Source organism: Natator depressus, chromosome 7 (genome assembly GCF_965152275.1).
Source record: "Natator depressus isolate rNatDep1 chromosome 7, rNatDep2.hap1, whole genome shotgun sequence".
NCBI lineage: Eukaryota > Metazoa > Chordata > Testudines > Cheloniidae > Natator > Natator depressus.
Window position 1 is genome coordinate 96,646,287 of NC_134240.1, and position 24,417 is coordinate 96,670,703.

A 24,417-nucleotide genomic window follows, 5' to 3' on the forward strand; every position below is an offset into this window, starting at 1 on the left:
TGGAGAAGTGACAATGCAAAGAGAGAATCCTCCTTGCACTGAGTTGATCTTCCTAGGATTAGATGTGCCGGTTTTATGCTTGTGCTGGTGGCATAATGCACACCAGCCACATCAGTCTGAACTGGGTTTCTTGGAATCTGAACCACAGTTTTTGACCTGAAAAGCTCAAAAGTGATCAAAGAGAGAAGAGCTATAATGAAAAGCTGCGTGAATTAGTGGAGAAGTTTAGCAGGAGTTATATTAGTTCCACAATTTTTGTTTGGATTTTTTTTTAAATTATCATCCTTTCAGGTACTTAATTTGTTAATGCTTCACTATGGAAGGGATTTATGGGCTTCAAGCATAACGACTGTAGTAACTCCCTAGTTTTACATAAGATTCATGTACATATACATGATTAACATTGTCACACAGCAAGTCATTTTTTACAGCAGTGCACACCAATGCTATGCTAGTGATATGCATTGGTGCATCTCCATCATTGTTGTTAGACCACTGCAAAAAACCCAATATAGATAAGCCCCTGGTCCGACCATGGAGGTAAGTTAATTAAGGGAGAAACAAGAACTAGGGGATTAATACCTACAAAGGGCAAAACAAGAATTAAGGTCAATTAATTATTCAAAGAACTGAAGAGCTTATTTTACTACCATTGGCTCAAATAAGTATCTAGGCTAGGTCCCTCAGGAAGGGAAGGGTGCACAATGGTTGAAGTAGTCCTCCACAACCTCAACATCCCTATACAGGCAGGAAGGAAAAGTGGCAACCAGAGGATCCACACAGTGGCAGAGCCTCTGCTCCCATCCTTACTCTGCCCAGTCCCCCTCTCTTTGCATTGATGTGAAGGCAACCCCAAAGAAGCTGGGCTCTGCAACATATGGAAGTATACCTTCTGTGCACTCCTCCAAATCCTGCTAACTGCAAGATGTGCAAGATCTTGTGCTGCCAGGCATACCTCTGCAGAGACAGGACTGCATTTGCCCCATTATGCAAAAGCATGAACTACATTATAGACATATGTTGGAAAATTTAAGACAACGTTATAAAGTAGACCTAACAATCTATCTGCTTTCTTTTGGGATAAGTTCCATGGCTAGTGTGTTGGCTTCTGAATATGATTCAAAATACATGCACCTGGTGGAACAAAAGGCAGAATGTTAAACAATTTACAATTCTTAGAACAAAATTTGTTAAATGTATATACTCTTTATACTGAAAAATGTCAGCATGTTTATGACACATAATAATGTCTCTAGTAGATTCAGTGGCAGATTATCCACTGGACCAACGGGGCCCCGGCAGGAGCACCAGGCAAGGTGGGGAAGCAGTTGTCTGATTTTAGGAGGTGCGACGGGGCAAGGCCAGATGGCTATAGGAAAGTAGTGAGAAACAGGTATGTTAGCCCCAGGCTAAACAAATCCCTGTTACCATGGTAACCAAATGGCAGTTGCTCCAGGTTAATCAAGACACCTGGGGCCAATTAAGATTCTTCTAGAAAGCAGTGGAAACAGCTAGGATGATTGGGACACCTGAAGCTGTCATAAAAATAAAGGGAAGGGTAACCACCTTTCTGTAAACAGTGTTAAAAAATCCATCCTGGGCAGAGGCAAAACCCTGTCACCTGTAAAGGGTTAAGAAGCTAAGATAACCTCGCTGGCACCTGACCAAAATGACCAATGAGGAGACAAGATACTTTCAAATCAGGAGTGGGGGGAAACAAAGGGTCTGTCTGTCTGTGTGATGTTTTTGCTGGGAACAGATCAGGAATGCAGTCTCAGAAACTTCTGTAAAGTTAGTAAGTAATCTAGCTAGAAATGCGTTAGATTTCCTTTTGTTTAATGGCTGGTAAAATACGCTGTGCTTAATGGAATGTATATTCCTGTTTCTGTGTCTTTTTGTAACTTAAGGTTTTGCCTAGAGGGATTCTCTATGTTTTTAATCTGATTACCCTGTAAGGTATTTACCATCCTGATTTTACAGAGGTGATTCTTTTACCTTTTCTTTAATTAAAAGTCTTCTTTTAAGAACCTGATTGATTTTTCATTGTTCTTAAGATCCAAGGGTTTGGGTCTGTGCTCACCTGTACAAATTGGTGAGGGTTTTTATCAAGCCTCCTCCAGGAAAGGGGGTGTAGGGTTTGGGGGGATATTTTGGGGAAAGATGTCTCCAAGTGGGCTCTTTCCCTGTTCTTTGTTTAACACGCTTGGTGGTGGCAGCATAGGGTTCAAGGACAAGGCAAAGTTTATACCTTGGGGAAGTTTTTAACCTAAGCTGGTAAGACTAAGCTTAGGGGGTCTTTTATGCAGGTCCCCACATCTGTACCCTAGAGTTCAAAGTGTGGAAGGAACCTTGACAGAAGCCAATCAGGGGCTGGCTGAACCTAGTTAAAAGCCTCCTACTTACTGTGTGTGTGTGTGTGTGTGTAGCTGTGTGTAGCTGTGTGTGTGTAGCTGTAGAAGAGAGCTATGCTGCTGGAGAAATGGAGCAATACAAACCTTATCAGGCACAAGAAAGGAGGCCCTGAGGTAAGGGTGATGAAGGTATTGAGGAAGTGGGGGCTGCTGTGGAGAAGTGTCCCAGGAAATTGTACTCATCCTGTTTCCAAAAAATCAGCTACCAAGAGCTGCTACTATCAGGGTCTCTGGGCTGGAGCCTGGAGTAGAGCGTGGGTCCGGGCTCCCCGCTCCCCAACAGAGACTGTGTGAGGGAGGATAACTTCTCCTCACCTCCCTTGCTGGTTTATGATGAAAATGGCTCAGTAGGCTGTGACCCTTGCCTCTAGAGAGAGAGGGGGGCTATGTGGAGGGTCACAGTGAGCCTCTGAGGCTACTGAAATCCACCAGGAAGCGTGGGACCCACTGAGACAAGGTTAGAGCTTTGTCACAGAGGTTAATATTAATTTGGATAGTATGGGTTATAGACTTGCCAATTAATCTGATCAGAATAAGGTGAAAGTTCCCAAACATATGTGCTAACCTTGCCTTAGCTCAACATACAGGATGTGGCCTGTAGGTCCCTTGCATTACAGTCAACATATACTCTATTATAAACCTATAATAAAATATAGGCAAGCAAGCAGGCTAGCCCTATAAGCTACAAAGCCCCTGCATCCTGACCTAGCTCCTCAGCAGAAGCACTGGGCGGAGCAAGCCCCCGCACCCTGACCCCATTTCCCTGGCAGGAATGCAGGGGGGGGCGGGAATACAAGGGAGGAGGGACTTCAGGCAGAAGGGGTGGAAAGGGGCTACCACAAACCCCTAATCCGCATCTGAGTACTCTGCCATTAGTAAAGATTAAAAAATGTTATTTAAATATTTCTATCATATGAAGTAAGGAATAGTGAAAGGGAACATTTTCCCCACTAGATGGGAACAGGAGCTCACATTTCCCCAGTGAAATCAATGAGAAATTCAATAGTTCACACTCTGCTCCCCTAGGAGCACTGTGCTTTGTGAAGGAAAGTACCCCTTACATTTCTATTCGTAATCCAGATCATTTGTAATGATTTTCTTTCCTTACAAATGGTAACATGGGTGATTTGTGAAGGGGAAAAAAGTTACAATGTGTTAAGAATGGCTGAACAACAACTTAAAAAAGACAGCATTGTCATTAAGCAACATAACCATAAAACTTACTTTCTGTGCTGTTCAATTAAAGCCTGGGTCTCTTTCAGTTCCTTTTGCACAGCCAGTCTGAACTCTTCAGCTCGTTTTGCTTGAATCATCTTATCATATGATTGAAACTCAGAAAATGTATTCTTCTGCGAGAACTTCTTCCTTTTTAAAATAGGCAGTTTGATACAGGTAATTAAATATTGCATGAAAGGGCAAGCAGGTGAAAATATTAATGATAGCGAGGCCTGGCCTTAGGGAAAATGGCACCCTGCAGGCTCCCTGGGCAGATACTCTCATTGCCCCTGGCACCTGTGGGCTCCTCCATGTGCTTAATTTGTAATGAAAGAGATGCTAGGGTTCAGCACCAGGAGGCACTGACACAAATTAAGTGCCTGCTAGATGGCCAGACAGTGGTGGCTGCTGGCCGGGCACCCGCCTCTGAAGACAGCACTGCGACTAGCAGCAGTGCAAAAGTAAGGGTGGCATGGTATGGAGTATTGCCACCTCTGTCCTTGCTGCTGGCAGCAACACTGCCTTCAGAGCTGGGCAGCTGGAGAGTGGCAACTGCTGGCCCAGCAATACACCCCATGACCACCGGGCCCATGGAAAAGGGGGACCCAGGGACTGGCCCGCTGAGTCTGCAGAGGCGAACAATGAGGCTTGCGCCTCTCTGCCAGGCTGGCTCGCCGGCACTCACCCCTACTGACCATGGTGCCCCACTGACCATGGCGTCCTGGGCGGTTGCCTGTGTCATACACTCCTAAGGCCCTTAGGGATAACTAAATTCACAAGGCAGATTTGTGTGGGTTTGATCCTTGGCCAAACAGAGAATAAGAAAACACAGAAATCAAACCAATTTGGCTTTTTTCCTTCTAAACTTTAATAGGCACAATAGATCATTGACATTCCAACAACATTTAGGCCCTGATTCAACAAAGTGTCTAAGCATATAAGTAGTCCAAATGGTTTCAATAGCTTGCTAAATCAGGGATTTAGGGCAATGGCTCTCCACCTTTCCAGACTATTGTACCCCTTTCAGGAGTCTGATTTGTCTTGCGTACCCCCAAGTTTCACCTCACTTAAACTACTTGCTTACAAAATCAGACATAAAAATACAGAAGTGTTATAGCACATTATTACTGAAAGTGCTTACTTTCTTATGTTTACCATATAATTATAAATCAATTGGAATATAAATACTGTACTTACATTTCAGTGTGTAGTATATAGAGCAGTATAAGTCATTGTCGTATGAAATTTTAGTTTGTACTGACTTTGCGAGTGCTTTTTATGTAGCCTGTTGTAAAACTAGTCAAATAGCTAAATGAGTTGATGTACCCCCTGGAAGACTTCTGTGTAGCCCCACGGGTACATGTACCCCTGGCTGAAAACCACTGATTAAGGGTATGTCTACACAGCAACTAGACACCCGCAGCTGGCCTGTGCCAGCAGACTCGGGCTTGCGGGGCTCAGGCTGTGAAGCTGTTTCATTGCTGTGTAGACTTCCAGGCTTGGGCTGAAGCCCGGACTGTAGGACCCTGCAAGGTGGGAAGGTCTCAAAGCCTAGACTCCAGCCCAAGCCTGGAAGTGTACACAGCAATGAAACAGCCCCAACTGCTGAGTCGGCTGGCACGGGCCAGCCGCAGGTGTCTAGTTTCTACGTAGGCAGAGTGTATACATTGCATCTTCCCAGCCTAAAGGGGGCAAAAGTTTGTTTAATCATAAAAGTGCTGGGCGGGGCGGGTGCGGGGGGGGGGGGGAGGGAAAACTTTCAGAAAAAATGTTGTGAAAATTTCTCCCCATTTTTCTTTGAAATGTGAAATTTCATTCAAAGACTAAATTAAAAATAACCCAGCTCTGTGTTTGCTCAAAAACAGGTGGCGGGGAATAATGGTAAAACTTTAGTAAAAAATGTTCCTGATTTCATTTTTAATTTCAACAAAACTTTGAAATTCAAAGAATGTTCACTATTACTAATTCTTAGACTTAAAGTATATATTTGCAGTTCCATAATATTGTACATTTGACAAAACACTATAGTGACTCAAGAGAAAATATATACTGGAGAAATTTGCTAATCCACACACTTAATAATGTGAACAAGTATATTTCCCCTTTTCAGCATAGAATTAATAGGTCCTCTAGTGAGGGATTATTACCTAAAGTTCATTACTTTTACAAAAATACCACCCTATTTTTCATTTACTAGCATACTATGAAGTTTCATTGGCATCAGTTAGCAAAATACATGAACTAATTACACTGTATCATGCAATAGCCTTATCTGCTAAAAGTGCAATGGGTCTTCTAGTCACTAGTGTGCATTAACAGATTTTACTGCTTTCAGTCAAGCATGTTCCAAAAGTATTTCCAAAAGTGTAATTATTAAAATATGAATTGATAAAGTTTTATATCTTCATGGGGATGTCAGTTTCAACCAGTCATCTTTCCTTTCTCATGTTTACAAAGTTGATAGCGCTTGCTGTTTCCTAGTTTTAGAGAAAATGTAGTTATTTAGGGCCTTTTTGTTTTCTTTCTTTGTTCTAAGCATCACTAACGCATCATCTGGGCACAGATGGAGTGTTTTTAATCGGGCTGTATGTTAAAATGCTTTTAAATCTTTCCACTTAGAAGTTTGGTTATTCATCACCTGCCCAATACATAGTATTCCATACTGTTTATCATTATATGAAATTAAAATATATATAATACTTTCTTTCACCTGGAAAGAGTTGCTGACTTGTGGTAGAGCCTCTCTTTCTTTCTGCCGTTTTTTCTGAACTCAGCAAACTCCTGCATAGTGGCTTTAGGATTTAAATCCTGGTTAGCAAGAAATTCTTCCTTTTCATCTTTTACCATTTCCTCCCTCAGCTTCTGAAATCGTAGCATTTCTTCTTCATTCGGCCACTCATCTGACAAATCCAAACTGGATTTCATCAACTCAGTTAAATTTAACTTTTCAACAGGTGGCATTTCTATTGGAGTAAAAAGGAGATTACTATATACTCATCTATCAGACCAATGAAGTTACTAGATTTTGTTTTGCAAATTTCTATTTTTTTCCTCAGGAATGTGACTATACATGTGAAAGAGTAGTTTGTTGTTCTCATACTCTGGCTTTTCCCCTTCATTAGTAAACTACAACCATCTGAACAAGGCGCAGTAGACAATGCATTAAAATGAATGGAAACATTTTTCTATAACGGTAAAGTTAACACATGACAAAAATGTGAGGTCTGTTATTTTGAGATTGTCTCTTCACTCTGCCACTAAAGAGTAACTCTAAAATAATAAATCTAAACTTTTCACCATGGTGCATTCTCTGTACTGTGTAGGTAGTATATGTAGCTGCTCAACTGCTAAGTGAAGTCAACCTATAGGAACATGTTTACCAATAGCAGCACCTCACTTCCCATTCACTTCTGGGTACAATTCAAAAGTAAATTTTGGTCTATAAAGCTGTATCTGACTTGCTGTCTAAGGCCCAATGAACCAGGCATGGAAGCATGTGCTTAACTTCAATGTGAGTGACTTCACCCTCATCAGCAAAGCATTTATGTGCATGGTTAACTTTAAGCACATGTTTAAATCCCACTGATGGCAATGGAATTTAAACATATGAATAAGGGTTCTGCTAAATCAGAGCCTAAGACACCTTTCCTCGTAGTTTGCTGTAGTTGAGACCAGCTGGGACATCTGAGCTAATAACCATACCTCACCTTAAATATTGTGAGGTTGGTGTATGGATGTTCTCAGACTATGCCACAGGATTCTGAAATTTGCCCCTGGAACTGGTGCCAAAGACTTCTAGCCATTAGGGTGCAGTCGTGGGCCCATCTCTTAACTTAAGCAATGCATTTTTCACTTTTTTAGTGGTTAACCATACAGTATTTATATTTTCTTAATGTAGTTTTTTGGCTAGTGTAAATATATACTACATAAACTATGTATGAATAAAGAGTAAATGAATGCATGTACACTCTATGCATGATGACCAGCAAGTAAGATATTTGTACCAGAGAAATATCAGAAGAAAGTAAAATGCTAAGCACTAAGATACATAGCATGGAATAAATGCCGAGGTGCAGATCTGTTAGTCCAGTTCGGAAAAACCTTTTAACATAGCCAACATGAACTTGAAATCTTTATGAAATACAACATTAAGGAAAAAAAAGTTATGCATGAAGTCTTATCTCTGAAGGCCTGGGTTTCAAATCTCTGTGGTATCCCAGTAAAAGAAAACCCTGTCTCAAATTATTCTATTATGTACATTTGTCTATATATATACACAACTTGAATCTTTTATATTTACAGGTCAGGACTAAGATGCATTAAGGTTTGGTTTGGCAGAAGCTGCAGAGTTGGAGGTTCCTTGAATCCCAGAGAACTAAACAGCTATATTTCATCTCTCTCTTTTCCTCAAGTTTTAGAGGAAATGCATTCTCCCATAGCACATTCTATTATATTCGCTTCATGAAGTGTATATATACTACCTCTTACATACTGCTCATCCAGCATGAACAGATGGGCCATGTGGGAGGGAGCAGAAAACTCTTGAATATTACAGAAGGTTCCCAAATGTGGCATGCCCACAAATTCTGAAAATGGAAGTCTATTGGGAGTATTTTTCCTTAATTATAACAGTATCTAAAGTAGAATAGTATGATATTGCAGTAGCTTGAGTTATTAAGCTGTTCCCATATACATTTTATAATTATTTTGTAGTTAAAATATACTGTCTTTGAATGAAATAGAAAATAAATAGCATGCAAGGCTACCTTTTTATGTAGTTATATAGTGGCTGAAAAACAATCCATAAAATTTTCAAAATCATGTATGTACCAAAGAAAGAAATTAGACAAGAAAAGAGACACTATAGCATTTTAAAAATATAATTTATTTGGCTTACATTTTAATGTATAACAAATATTTACAGGGATCTCAGGAAAAAAATAAGTATACTAGTCCATATTGCACCAAACAACAGACAATCAAGTGATTGTTGGAAACAATTGTGGTGATTTCTAAACTAAACATTTACTTGTTACTTGATATGTATCAAAATTACCTCATGGCGTGATTTTTAGATAAAATCTGATATAATTCATTGATTCTATTCTCACTATTTGTTATAGCTGATTATGCAAAAGTGATTATCAGAAACATTACAAGTTCTTCTGCACAGAGTAAAGCCAAAAGAGTCTATCTACAGAATATGGACTTTTTACAAACAAAAGATCAGTCCTTTAATTCTTAGTAGTGATATCAAAAATTGAATTTTAACAGATGCTGAATAAGATTTACCAAATAGTCCTCTCTACGGGACACATTATCAAGGATTTAGGAGTTTTATTCCTTCTACTTAACAGAAAAGATGATTCCATGGCTATTTTAAACTTCTTATTCAAGATAATGCAAATAATTCTCAAAGGCAAATGTACTTTTCAGAATAAATAAGAGTTCATTATTAGAAAGAATTGTTCTATCTTCTTGAACAGATTGTTTTGCTTCTATTTTTCATGATCAAATTTATTTCTTATTATAAGGTCCATTGAAAACTGTAAAAAGCCCAATTCCATTTAAACAAAGGCTTTCTAATATATTTCAGAAATGGAAAGGACTTATTACCCAATTACTTCCAAAATCTATAACAGGCATCATTTTTTGAATATCTTACATGGGACATAAATTCTGGTTCAAAATTAAGGGTAAGTATTTGTTTTTTCTTTCCTGCACCCAAACTTCCTTCCCCCATTTCAGCTCTACAAAGGATCATGCTGTTGATGGAAATGCTAAGTACACACCCATTTAAAAGATAGCCATAGATCGCAGGTATATTAAGCACAAATGTAATCTATACAAACTATTTTTTCAATTTGATTTCAGAAATTTAAATATGAAATTTGATATGCTACATTATTAAACTTTAATAGCAAGACTCAATAATACATTTTGAGATTACACGTTCTGTGGACACTACAATGTATGTCTACAAATGTATGCAATTGTTAGTATGTTCCTATAAAACATAAAAAGTTATCTTCCTCTAACAAACATTCTGCTAAACTCACTAATGAAGCTCATCTGTCTCCATGGACCAGTGAATGCTTTCCTAAGAGCAGGGTATCTCTTTGACTTTCTCTTGTACTCTTTAACAATGGCCTTTGCTTCTTCTTGTAGCATAGAAGGCAATTCTGTGAAATATAGAACTTGAAAGTATGTGCATAGTCTACTATATTAAAGTCTAAACTAAGACTAGACTAGACAAAAGACTAGATAATATATTATAAGGAGCAATCTTGCATCCTAAATGGTCTTCTCTATTTGCAATCTAGAATACTGACACATGGTACATAGTATGGGGGGGTAATATAGAAGACATGCATTTTCTAGAAGACTGTTAATTTTCAAAAATGATCAGAACAGAGTAACTTTGAGGCAGGCATAAGGAGCACATTGTGCAGGCAGGTGCTGGGCTCACTTCTTCAAACAGATTTTTGAATTAATCTCATCCTTGACCTACAATAACTCTTTTATTCTAGTATAATCCTGTCTTGAGTAGATACTAAAAAATGTGCCAGATTGTGGATTGGGTTCGTGATGTAGATAAATAGGACGAGGTTACCAAAACTCACTGACTCAAGGCCTAATCCAAGATTTGAGAACTCAGCCCTCCAGACAAGTCAGTTTAATTCAGATGCAAATACCTTATTAGAGAGACTAATCCACTATGTTACTTAGTCTCTCTAATAAGGTATTTGCATCTGTCTACAGTCAGCACAAAAATAACTACCTGTTGCTAGTAAATTAGCTAGTTGTTACAGAATAGCATAATACTGATAATACCTAACCTAAAATTCTTAGTGTTGATAACATAAAAACATAAGTAAATGCATTTTGTGTATTTTACACTAAAATGTACATTAATGTGGAAAGAATTTAGTCCAAAGGTTTAAATAAGTATGCACAGTATCATATAAAACAATATAGTCCCTTTACTTGAAAGAACACTAGTTTATTTTGGTCTTTTAATGTAATGAAATCTTCAGAAAAGTTTGCTTCAAATAGATCTACAATGATTTTTGAAAAAATAGTTTATATTTGTTATAGGAATTTATACAAACACTGTATGGATTCTTGAATACACTTAGATTAGCTATTCTATAATCCAGTCGCAAACAGACTTCCTTTTTGACCATTCTCAGCAGGGTTAGGCAGAGGTATTGCATGCAGAAAGTGATGCTGGCAATTCAGTAACGATATTTTCTTTCCTGATCAGTGCTGAAGCAGCTCCACAGCAAATTGATATGGAGCACAGTGCTGCTAGAGATATAGTCTACCACCTGAGATGTAAAACATAGATCCTGAACACTTGTGGTCACTAAAACAAACATGGCAATATCTCCTTCAGTGATTCTTCACACTCTCTGCTCCCCTTGGTGTCTTTCAGATTTCTGTCCCTTTGTCTCCTTACTCTTGCTGACTTCATCTATTACCACAGTTTCAACTGTCACCTATGTGAATGATTCCCAAATCTACCTCTTTATCCCTGATCCCTCTCCCTATGTCTATTCTGCATCTCTTAATGCAGCTTAGAGAGTTTTTTGGATGTTCAATCACCATTCTGAACTCAACATTTCTAAAATTCAACTTTTTATTTCTCCTGATAGGAACATCCAGTTACATTAATAGGATAAATATTTATAAGCAATATAATCCTTTATGCTTTAGGACATATGCTAACCACTAATTGCCTGGGGTTAAAGACATCTGTCCTATGAGCAAGTTATTCCATAATTGTTTATTATGGGATTTCTCAGACCATTCTCTGACATACCTGGCCACTATCAGAAAGAGGACCGTAAAACACTTGTGGGATTTGTTATGATGAGTCCTATATTTCCTCTCCTCTGTCTCTTGGAAACTCTACTATCCTTACCATCTCTGAGGGTCTCAACCTTAGTATAATCTCTGTCCTGACAGTCAGTTTCTCACCAAGACCTGTTACTACTACTCTTTAAATATCATCACAATCTGGCTTTTTCTTTCTACCCCCCTTGCTAAAAAATCTTGTATATGTTAGTCATTTTTCATGTTGATTAATGCATGTGTCCAGCCGTCCCTGTTCTCATGTCTCCTCTATTATCAGAACTGCCTTTTTTGAAGACATCTTCCACTCCTGTTGCTCCAGCCACATCAGACATCTTTAAGTCCCTTCCCTGGATTTCTCTCTTACCACATAAAAGTCCAGATACTTTTTTGCAATGTCAAAACCCTAAAATATGTTTTAAAAACATCATAATACATTTCTTTTTCTATTTATATATCAGGACTTGTCCAACTTTTTTTATTCAAGAGTTGATGGTACTACTGACACAAAGCTATACAGGGAATGCATTGTTTTATTCACTTTTTTTGAAAAACAACTAATTACAATTTTAATAAATATTCATAAATTGTCCTACATACCTTGAGTATCTGGCTCTAAATTGACAAGTTTTCCATTACCAACATTCCGCAGAAAGCACAGAATGGACTGCAGTCCTCTCTGTACAACATCTTTAGGTGGAAACTCCAGAGGGCAATGCCTTAGATTCAATGCTGTCAATGAAGTTAAGTTACCTGCAAAAATAGTTTAATCTGTAAAAAAATTTTGGAAGAAAGCTATCTGCACATTCAAGACTCAAATATGACTAAGTTGTAGACATTTATTTTCCATTACAATTTTTTTATAGCTATTTCTATGGAACTCATCCTTAATACATCTATTGATATTGTATATTGCCTTAAAAAAAATTAAAAAATTGGGACAAGTCTGATTTCCAGTCTGCTGGTTGCAGAAGTAGAAAATGACTAAATTTATTTTATATACTCTAAAATATCTAATATTACATATGTAGTTATTAAAGGCAGACATCTCATTTCTAAGCTTTTTGATATTCACCAATGAATGTAGAATAACTAAGGCTCAGGTACATCAAACGTTCTGCCTCCCACATGAAAACAAATCAGGTGTCTCTAGAACACAGCCTTTGTATCAGGGACTACCATGCCACACCAAGATCAGATTTGAACTAAATGAGGCAAAGATATACCAAAGATACAAAACTTCAAACACACTTGTACTGTTCCCATCAGACACACTTACACAGATATAAACATGCAAAAAGACAGTGTCACTAATGCAATGATATATAAAAATATTTTATTCCTAACCAAAACTATTTTTCCCTATCAAGGTAGTTCTATGCCCTCTCCCATATTTAGGAACACAGCTCTTATGCTCATCTTGCAAATAAAACAGATTTATCAGATCATCCTCACACACTTATGTTACTTGATTCCTGACAACAAAATTTATTTTTGTGTTTTGACATATTTTGGCACCAACAGTTATATAAGATAAAAAAAATGTACTCTCTATTTTTGCCTTTGTTGCTCCCTCCCTTTGCCATGTCTTCCCATTTTCTATTATAGTGCTTAATATCTTGATTCTCATTTTTGTGTAATAAGTGAATAGACTTTGGATTGTGGGCAGAGCACTACCACTTTTTTTCTTTTTTTTATTCCTTGTCCCCCATTCATCTAATTTCATCCATCAACCCTTTTTTGGTACTTTGCTCTGCATTCCTTCTCTCCCAATCTTTGTCTCTCCACTGCTTTCCATTTACCACCCTATCACTCCTAAAATGCTTGGCACTACTCTTGCAAAAGGAGATAGACGTTTCCCTCCCCAATGACAGGAGAGGGATGCCACATACAGCTTTCCCTCCTGAAAGGGTCCAGTAAATATACGCATCCTGCTTGCATGCCTCAGTCTTCTACCTTGCTTTTAAGCAACAGTGCAGGCAGCACAAGACAGCCAGTGATGGAAAGAGCCACTGTGTTAGAGCTGCAATTAGCAGTGCATCATACATTATCAGCTGTGCACTACCCTGCTTCCTGACAAGTATCCTTAATGCTGTGGTTGAGCTGGGGACAGCTGCCAAATGTGCAATGTAGGCTGCAGGGATCTTTGACCTATCTCTATCCCCACTCCACCACAAGGCCTAAATTAATAAAAATAAAAGTGATCAGAACAAATATTTCCCTATTAATTGGACCTGCAGAATTAAATCATATTCTAAGCCAGGCCATTAATAATGGAATTTATATTTTTTATGGATTAAACAAACCTCAGAGTTAAAACCTATTTTATAAAACAAGTTTATTCAATTTCTAAAAAATTTTACCTGTGATGACAAATATTTTGGCATGGCATGATTGATTGATTTTAGGTTAATAGTTAATATTTGGAAGCACAATGTGAAAAATGAGATCTTGAGTCTAGTCACTGAAAACAGATTTTTCACGCTACCTTGACAGAATGGCACTTTAAAAACTTCATTCACAGCTTGACTGAACATCAATTTATTTTGTCTTGATTTGTAAAGGCATAGTACTTAATATTCTGTGTGAGCTTATTTTATGCTTTATTCTATTAAGCAGTATATTTGTACTTCAAAAATGTTTTCAGCCAAACCTTACTTGCAGGAATGACAACCATTATTTATAGCACAATTATTTGATTCCAAATTATTAGTAATTAAAGTTGAAAGGAATGTTGCAAAACAAACTTTGATGTCAGTACAATTGTTAATCATGCTACACTCCCCTAGAAATGGCAATACAGCAATATTAACGGCTCACAAACAGGAAAAAGAAAAATGCAAAATAAGATGAGAAACTGGGCTAAGCACTGGGATTCTCCATGAGCGTAGGGTGTGGTGAGGAATCCTTCCTTCCACAACTCAGGGTGGAGTAGACTATAGGATGCTTGTGTTCTCTGCTGCGGGCATGAGCCTGTGGAAACAAGCAGTGATGAATCTTCCAACCCAAGGAGAACCCCGACAGAGCCAGGGCCTTTGGTACACAGGAAATACTCAGGCTCTCAGTATTCTGGTCCCTCCTCTGCAGAATAGATTTGTCTTGGTTCCACTGTTATTTTGGCCCCACTGCATCCAGAAGAGGACCAAGATATAGTATTTATTTTCAACTAAAAGAATGTCTTAGCCATTAGGCTATTTGTCAGATATCTAGTCTTTTGATGATAAGTCATGGTTTTGATGATCAGTCTGTCCTCTGTCAACTACCAAGGTTTCTTAAAGTTTTAAACAAAATGAACCAAATTCAGACCAGGCATAAGTGGGTCCAACCCCGCTGACATCAACAGAACTGAACCTACTTACATCAAGTTTTCTGTATTAAAATATATACTAAAGTAACATCTTACAGCCATTATTATTTATTTCAGATATCATAGGTGTGCATGACACACAAAAATAAAGAGACATGGATACTAACCTTTAAACCTATGCCAGAAATTAGACAATAACATGAAAATAAAACAGTGGACACAAGAGAAGGTGGAAAAACATACCTTGACATAGATTTACCTGTATTGTGTGAGAGGCAGAATCTGTTTCCTCACATTTTATTTAAAAAAAAAAATAGTAACCAGTGAGATATTCAACTTGCAACCAATGTAAGATTAGAATTGATAGGTCTCCTGAAAGGAGTAAAGTTCTGAGGTAAGATTTGAATGGAGAGAGCGTGTAATCAGTTGGCACATAGAGGTTGTTCCAAGCACATTGGTTGGCATGAAGAAAGTTTTCTTCTTCCACCCTCTTCAAACCTAAGCAAGCAATTCAGCCACCCTTCTTGGTGTTGAAGTACTTTACTTTGAGAGCAGGTCCACTGAACTCAACAGCACTACTGGCCAAATAAAATGCCACTCAAACTGAGAAAGATTAACAGTATTGGGCCCTCAGTGAACAGACAAATGTCAGGCTTAGGAACTGCAAAGGGGCTTTGAGGGGAAGTAGCTGGAAACAAGACTAAAGATACAAGTGTAGAGTGAAGTTATACATGGCCATGAAGGTGAGGTTCAGGAGCGAAATTAATAAGAAAGATGATGGGTAGTCAGTAAAGGGATCTGAAAAGAGAAATGACTTGAGCCAAGTGGTAGGCAAGAAAAATTATTTTGGCAGCTGTGTTTTCTATGGAGGTGGAATTTAATCAGCAAGTGCTTTACATACTAATTACAATAGGGTCATAAAAGAGGGAAATGAGTGGGTGAATCCACTCACCACTGGAAATGTCTATACACCAATTCAAGGACTATGGGGAATAAACACTAAGAACTGGAAGTATTAGTGCATGTAACCCCTTTAGAGAGGATGCTCCTGAAATACCACACTGAATTTCTAGGGGACTCCCCCATGACTACAGAAACAACAACTAGAGAGGTTCAGGACTCGATTTCACAGATAGAACTAGCTTGCAACACTACCAGAAGCAATCATAAACCAGAACTCCGAGACAAACTGTTTGGTTTTACTTTGAGTTTTCATTGTGTTTGGAGTGAGCACAGCCAGGGAGGACATTCCTACCCCAGTGAAAACTGAGCCCTTTGAGGATTTCTGGGACAGTGGACAGTGTCATCTCTGCCAAGACCAGAAACGTAGGAGACCTAGGCTACCAAGAGCCAGCCTAACCGCACATTTGAATCCAGACCAGGGAGCTGCAAAGATCATCTTCCGATCGTTGGTGTGGAGACCTTATTAGAAAACCCCTGTATTTATCTGATATTGTGTTTTAAGACAGCCACCAATTTCAGTGCTACACCACCGATCAAAGACTCAGCCTAAATTCATTATTTGTCTGAGGAGGTGCTGAAAAGGAGCACAGGGTGGGTTTGTAAGTGTTGCAAGAACTACAGACTATGTATTGTTTTTGTCTTTTATTCTCCTAATCTGCTTTTCCATTTTTCCCTATCCTGAGTTCTCCATACTTACTAAAACCCAGGTTATTGTTTTATTACTCTGGGAATTGTAATAGCTATTTTATTTTACTGTGCTCTGGTTGACACGGCTCTGTGTGAGATTGGGTGATTATTTTCCCAAATCACAGGCTGTTCTCTGCAATAGGAGGGGTTTCCTAGGGTGGAGGCCTGAGGCACTCTCACAGGCGAACCCAGGATCCAAACCCTTGAGGAGGAAAAGGGAGAAGGGCTGCAGCCACACCTCAATACTGGGTTACATATATCAGCTAAATGACTTAATTGGGTATAACTTGTTCAGGAAGGACAGGCAGTGTAAAAAGGGAAGAGGTGTTGCATAATGCATCAATATATACACTTGTTCTGAGTTCCAGAAGGAGGTGAGAGACACAACCGTTGAGTCTCTGGATAAAGATAAAAGGGGTGAAAAATAGGGGTGATTTCATGATAAGAGGTCTACTATAGGCCATCAGGACCTGTAGTAATGGTAGATTAATTACCCCGACATTTCTTGGAAAAGTAATATGGCAGAACACAATTTCCAACAAGTCCTTGAAACGTATTGGGGACAGCTTTTTGTTTCAGAAGGTGGAGGAAGTAACCCAGGGGACAGCCATTTTAGACTTGATTCTGATCAACAGGGAGGAATCGGTATTGAATATGAAGGTGGAAAGCAATGTCAATGAAAGTGATCATGAAATGAAATTTCATGTTTCTAAGGAAATAAGGGAGTAGAGCAGCAGAAAGGACAATGGACTTCAAAAAAGCAAATGTCAAGCTCAGAACTAGGTCCCATGGGAAGAAAATCAAAGGGAAAAAGGAGCTCAAGAAAGCTGTCAATTTCTCAAGGAGATAATATCAAAGGCAAAACTGCAAATGAGCCTGATGTGAAGAAACAATAGGAAGAATAGTAAGAGGCCAATATGGCTGTATTAGGAGCTCTTTTTGATTTTTCAGTCATTAAAGGAATCCTACAAAATTTGGAAACATGGACAAATTGCTAAAGAGGAGTACAAAAGAATTGCACAAGCATATAGGGACAAAATCAGAATGGTTAAGGCACAAAATGAGTTACACCTAGCAAGGAACATAAAAGGCAATAAAAAGAGGTTCTTTAAATACATTGGGAACAGGAGAAAGATGCAGGAAAGTATATATCTTTTACTTAGCAAGGAACGCGAGCTAATAACTGACATCAAGAAGGCAGCGGTGTTTAATGCTCATTTTGCTTCAGTCTTCACTAAAAAGGTTAATGGTGACCAAATACTCAAAACAAATAATATTAAACAATAAGGGGAAAGAAATGCAAGCTAAAATAGGGAAAGAATAGGTTAAAGAATATTTAGATAAATTAGATATCTTGCAGTTAGCAGGGGTTGACAAAATTCATCCTAGGGAACTTAAGGAACTAGCTGAAGCAATCTCAGAACTGTTAGAATTATCTTTGAGAACTTGTGGAGGACAGGTAAGGTCACAGAGGACTGGAAAAGGGCAAACATAATGCCTGTCTTTAAAAAGGGGAACAAAGAGGATTCAGAGAATTACAGTCCAGTCCGCCTAACTTTCATACCTGGAATGATACTGGAACAAATTATTAATCAGTCAATTTATAAGCATCTAGAGGATAATAAGAGCATAAGAATGGTCCTACTGATCAGACCAATGGTCGGTCTAGCCCAGTATCCTGCTTTTGAGGGGATGAACAGAATGGGATGGATCACTTGATAATTACCCTATCGTCCAGGCCCAGCTACTGGCAGTCAGAGGTTAATGGAACCCAGAGCATGGGGGTGCCTCCCTGACCGTCTTGACTAATAGTCATTGATGGACCTATCTTCCATAAACTTTAATTCTTTCTTTTTTTTAACCCAGTTGTACTTTTAGCCTTCACAGCATCCCCTGGCAATTAGTTCCACAGGTTAACTGTGTGTTGTGTGAAGTACTTCCTTATGTTTGTTTTAAATCTATCTATTAATTTCCTTGGGTAATCCCTGGTTATTGTGTTATGTGAAGGGGTAAATAACACTTCCTTATTCACTTTCTCCACACCATTCATGATTTTATAAACCTCCATCATATCCCCCCTTCATTATCTCTTTTCTAAACTGAACAGTCCCAATCTTTTTAATCTCTCCTCATAGGAAGCTGTTCCATAGCCCCTAATCATTTTTGTTGTCCTTCTTTGTGCCTTTTCCAATTCTAATATCTTTTTAGAGATGGGGTAACCAGAACCACACACAGAATTCAAGATGTGGGCATACCATGAATTTATATAGAGGCAATGATATTTTCTGTCTTATCTATCCATTTCCTAATGATTCCCAACACTAGCTTTTTTGACACATTTTTAAAGTAAGAGAAATTGGCACATAACTGTCTCCTGCTGATATGTAAATATCATCCAAAACTTAGTTGTTCACTGTATCCTTATTTACCTGCTGCATTCTAATGATTTTGAGAAGACATACTGTTTACATCAGCCTAAAGCTACAGTTAAATAAGTATTCTGTCCATTCTAGCTTGAAACAGACTGTATAAAATGACTAGTGATACCCATTTAGCAGCAGGAAAAACAAAACAAAGAAGATTTAATGCACTATCTCCAAGTACAGTTTTCACCAGATGGTATCTGGTGTCTGTTGTCATCAATGCATAAGATAGACAACATTATCGAGGCAGAATCAATCCATATTCATGTTTGTCAAGGAATATTTCCATCATAAAATATCTGTAGTTGTCAAAGACACCATAACATTCAGTACTAGTAGGAAATTAGAATTTTATAGTACACAGGTTTATCAAAAACTATATTTTTATACTAGAGTTGCCTGCCACCTAATAAAACGCAAGTCTTTAGTATTGTAGTATTACAATGGATACTACAAATTAGTATACTGTAATGTAAATTAAAATACAAATATTCAGTGGTATGTCATAAGTGTATAAAACATTTAGTGCACAGAGACTAAACACTGTGTTGTGCTGTTGGCTTTGTGAAAAAATATACCCCAAACAGCTGAAATATCTGCATTTCTGTTTCTCTAACAAACAAGCATTCCCAAACCCCTAAGCAACCATACTGACTGCCTTTAATACTGCACTGATAAGTAATACTGAGATTTAGAGAATACAAAACATTTTATATATGTCTGCAGTGTTGTTGTAGCTGTTTTGGTCCCAGAATATGAGCGAGACAAGGTGGGTGAGGTAGTATCTTTTATTGGACTTTCTTTGACTGATGGAAAGGACAAGCTTTCAAGCTTCACCGAGCTCATCTTCAGGTCTGGGGAAGGTAACCAGAGTGTCCAAGCTAAATACAAGATGGGACTGATTGTTAAGCATGGTTCACACATGTTATAGGAGACCACTTAAAATGAAGTGGGCAGTTAACACCTCTGCAGTCATAGTTCAGTGGAGATTTAGTAAGCAGCAGGGTGTGTTACAAATTGTTGTAATGTGCCGTGTGACAAAGCAGGACTCACCACAATGGTGCCTCCTGCTGGCCATCCTGGGAATTAGCTCTCGGCCCTTCCAGTCCACCTTCAGCTAGTGCTATCACATCTGCCCTCACTGCTGTCTCCACTCTTTGGACCTACGTCAATCCCTGGCCTGCAGCGCCCTCTTCTGCCAGGGACAAACTGCAGTCTGGATACTGGCCACTCTCTTCATTGGCAAGTGGGGTGCAAGCGGGGAGGACCCAGGCCTGCCTACTACTCTGGGTCCTGACCCAGGGACCCTATAGCCGGCAGCCACGTACCGCCCTCCTCCAACCTGCTGCCTATTTTCCCTGGGACACTTCCCCTGTAGCCCTAGCACCCTCTCAACCCTTGTAGCAAGGCCCCAGCCTGGCAGTGGTCAGCCAGCAACTTACCCTCACACCCTGCTGCCCCTGCCAAACCACTTTGTCCAAACCATGGTGTCGTCAGATGTTGGCTGTGTGTGTGTTCCCTCTGTGTACTGCACTGGCTCTGTCCAGATAGCCCGGACAACAGGCTTCAATCGAATTGCCCAAAAGACCCAAGACTCAGTTTCAGTAACGAAGGCACATGGCCAGGTTTACTGTCAACAAAGCACAGTTTCTAGTATCATGTAGACTTTACATGGCCAGTAACCTATGTATGCCCGTTTGTAGTGAGGTCGAGACTCACCAGAATGGCACCTCCTGCTGGTTGACTTGGGAATTAGCTCTCCAGCATACAGAGAGCCTCCTCCTGGCTGGCGTTTCACCTGCCGCTGGCCCCCTTGTCCCTCCTGGACCGCGGTGCCCCTTTACCGCAAGGTTCTGCCCCCAGCAGTACCCCCTTACTATGGGTCTCCCCTCCCAGGGGAATCTCCAACCCTCTAACCCACCTTGCCTCAGTGGCTACTGCCAGTCATCATCTAGCCCCTGCTCACTGGGGCAGACTGCAGTCTATAATGGCCCCTCATCACTGGCAAGGGGATAGGACCTGCTGCCTTTGCCTATTCCAGGCTACACCTCTGCAGCCCCAATACCTCTTCATAGGCCTTCACCAAGGCCTGCAGCCTAAGGATTTACCAGGCTGGAGCTCCTCAGCTCCCCTTTGCCCTTCCCCAGCACTGCTCTGCTTCAAGTACCTTGCTCCTAGGCAGCTAGCCTTTCCCACTCCAGGGCTAGAGTGAGACTCCTTCAGCTCCTGGCCCCCAGCCCTCTTATAAGGGCCAGCTGGGCCCTGATTGAGCTGGCCACAGCTGTAGCTGCTTCCCTAATCAGCCTAGGTGTGCAGATCTTTCTATACAGTGCAAGACAGTATTATTTTGGGTTTATCTCCCAAAATGGGTGTGCATGTGAGTGCTGGGGGAGTCCTCTCACACAGAGCCCCTGTAGTCTATGGCTGCAGGTGTGTGTGGCCCCACCTGTGTGTGCGTGTGCGCGTGCGCGCTGCAAGAGGCCGGAGAGCCTAATTCAGCAAAACAGAAAGTGGGAACCCAGGCTGGTGGAGCAGGAGAGACTCAGTGAAATCCCAGAACATCAGGCAGCATCCCAGAACAGGGTCCAACACATCACAGAGACAAAAAATCCACCACAATTTTGTTCCAATGGTTAATTACTCTGTTAAAAATGTACATCTTACCCACAGGTACTGGGGTGGGTCAGAAGGGTTGGAGGAAGTAGATAAGTGAGCCACTAATCACTGCACTGATCACTATTTCCTGAACTTCTTTCTTGGATACAGTAGTTATACAAATTGCATGTCATCTACAAAAGTGATGATTTGCTGATGTAGAAATATCATTTAAACTAACATTTTCAAGAGACAACATATCTTAAAATGACATTTCAACGTGGCTGCTAAGCAAGTACTAATGGAAGTGGAATACTTGAGGTGCAATATGAATATTGGGCTTACTATTACCTGCATAGCCAAAATATTCCCACCAAAGAAATGCTATTTCATACAAATCACACTAACTAGACAGTGGAAGCCGATACATTGTCATGCATATAATAGATATTTTACATGGTTTACTGTTTTTGGTTTCTGTATGTTAAGCTATGGTAAATTACTGAATCCATATATACAGAAATATTTCATATGTGATATATGTAGCCTTCAAAGAATACATTTGCTTAAATTTCAAACACTCTCATTCTGTTAAGATTCTTCAGTCCTACTGTTCTTCTAAAAGCATTCCAGGTCACTTCCTCCCTTTTTCTGATGATGCAAGTTAGGTAGATATATAATTACTCAGTTCGTATAGGATCTTTGCACACGCAATCTTGTGGGTACAATTTTAGAGGTCACTTTTGAAAATGTTTGTCATCATTAAATTGCTGTGCAACAAATATTCGCTATAAAACAAGAAGCTTTCTTTGGTTATATTTAGATACTTTGCTATACAGTTTTAATCTTGACTAGAGCATTAAATGGAAAAAGTCTAAGTCTGCTAGGATTTCTGGGGGAAAAAATTAAGTACTTACCAAGCTCCACTGGCAGCCTTTTTATAGGATTTCTTTCTAAAAGTAAAGTTTTCAATTGCCTTTGTAATAAAACAAAAATAGTAACAATTGTAAAAGCAAAATTAAAGTGCATTGTTAAAACACAAAAACATATGCCTTTGTTTCCTACCATACTAATGATATCTGAAGGAAATGGGTTGCTTCTCCACAGCTACCATCAACTATGGCTTGTGTATCTCAGTGGTTCAAGGTCTGATGGCCTGAAGTCTGCTTTCAAATGGAAGCTATTGTTGCATACCATTTCAATATTTTATGATGTTTCCTGCTTTTTTTTAAAAAACTGATTATTATTGGTAGCGCCACCTACTATTAAGGTGTTCGGACACTTCCATTATAAGATGTGGTTTTCAAATGGTTATAACTTTGCAAAAATTTAAACAGACATGTACAGGTAACCTTAATTCTGGCATTTCCTAACTTCTGATCGCTTGAGTTTGTAACCTTAATAACATTCTTTTAACATAGATATTACATACAAACAAAACTAATAGTTTCTTAGACTATTTGTTTTCTAATAGACAAGGGATTATCAGTACTCTATTTTCAATGGGTTTTCCATTACAAAATTGACAGCAGAAATTTGATAAAAACAGATTCTGAAGCATGGAAATAATTTCTTTTGAAGTTTGATGAATGGAAATGATAAAACTAAATTATATTGTTAAGATACAACAAAACAAAGTTTGGTGGTTTCAAAACCACCTTTGTTTATCTCTTTAAAAAAAAGTTTTAAATTTATCATATGCATTTTTCGCAGCCAATTAATTTGAAAGAAAAATAAATTAAATTAAAACTTTTACATATCATACCCTTTTACATATTATTTTGTTGAATCAGAATATTCAACTCAGTTAAAGACAATCACGTACTGTACTCCTAACACATCCATGATTCCCTATGATTATTCACTCAGGGCCTAATCCAAAACCCACTAAAGACAATGGAAAGACTCCTATTGGCATCAGTATGCTTTGGATCCTGCCTCAGGATCAGAAATAGACTTCGTTAATATGTCTGAATCCATTAAAATGATTAGAACAGAATACAATTACATGGATATAGTTGTTTTCTATATTTCCTATCAAATATGGAAGACGATAAGCTTGTCATTCAGCATCCAGAATCATTGGCAATATTTGACCCAGTCTCAGTTTAACCATGCAAGATGCTCCCACTTTTGAAAATAAAAATAATTTCTTAAAACAGCATTAAAAGGTCAATGTTACAACTTAATCCAGGAAATATAATGAAATCAATTAAACAAAAACAAAAAATCAAACCTCTTACAACAAAAGACAATAGGGTGTGTAATGAAATGCTAAACTGTATTATATTGTTCAGCCACTAAGTGTATTATACCATTCAGCATTAAGTGGCGCTACGTGTAACATACCTCACCTGAGAAAACAACAGCTATACCTCGCCTTGCATTAAAGTATCTTAAAGAGAACACATCTTTATATATCTCCCTAGGATGGAAGGTCTGTTACCAGTCCATAGCCGGCACATGAAAGAGTGCACCCTGAATCCATCCATATGTAACATCTGTTTGATTCTGGTATGCACTTCCATGCTTGTTAGCTTAAACTAGAAGCTTAATTTTTTTATGTGTGTAAATTCTTCAATGTTATCATATAGAACAGGTTAGAGACAAAATTCTCTTTGAAATTAAAAGGGCTGCCATAAGGCCTGGTTTTGTGACACTTGGTCACAAGGATAATTAGTATCACTTTTGGTTTACACTTTGTTTAATTGATTTCTGAGGTTCTCTGCTCCTTGTGAGGTGAAAAAAAATTGAGCTTCCCTCACACCATAAGGCCAGATTTTGCAAGTTGAGAACATCCTGGACCCAATGGAAGGGCTGAATACATCCTTAAAGTGTTGATGAATTTATTAGGTTTTACACTGTGAAAACTAAAAACTAAATCTAAAATTGGTTTTGGTCACACAGATTTTTAGTGAAATGGTAGTAAATGAACTGCTTGGTGTTAATATTTATAAAT

At 38.8% G+C, this 24,417-nt stretch overlaps 1 protein-coding gene across 2 annotated transcripts in view; it reads right to left on the reverse strand.

Annotated features, from left to right (window-relative positions):
* The window catches only part of LRRC27 (leucine rich repeat containing 27), a 55,679-nt gene that overhangs the window by 25,568 nt on the left and 5,694 nt on the right, over positions 1-24,417 (reverse strand). For both annotated transcript variants that reach the window (XM_074959119.1, XM_074959120.1), the window contains 4 exons: positions 22,376-22,434; positions 12,084-12,236; positions 6,337-6,589; positions 3,636-3,776 (listed from right to left, as the gene is read on the reverse strand). In XM_074959119.1, coding sequence (XP_074815220.1) covers positions 3,636-3,776; positions 6,337-6,589; positions 12,084-12,236; positions 22,376-22,434 — 606 coding nt within the window. The remainder of the gene's footprint in view (positions 1-3,635; positions 3,777-6,336; positions 6,590-12,083; positions 12,237-22,375; positions 22,435-24,417) is intronic.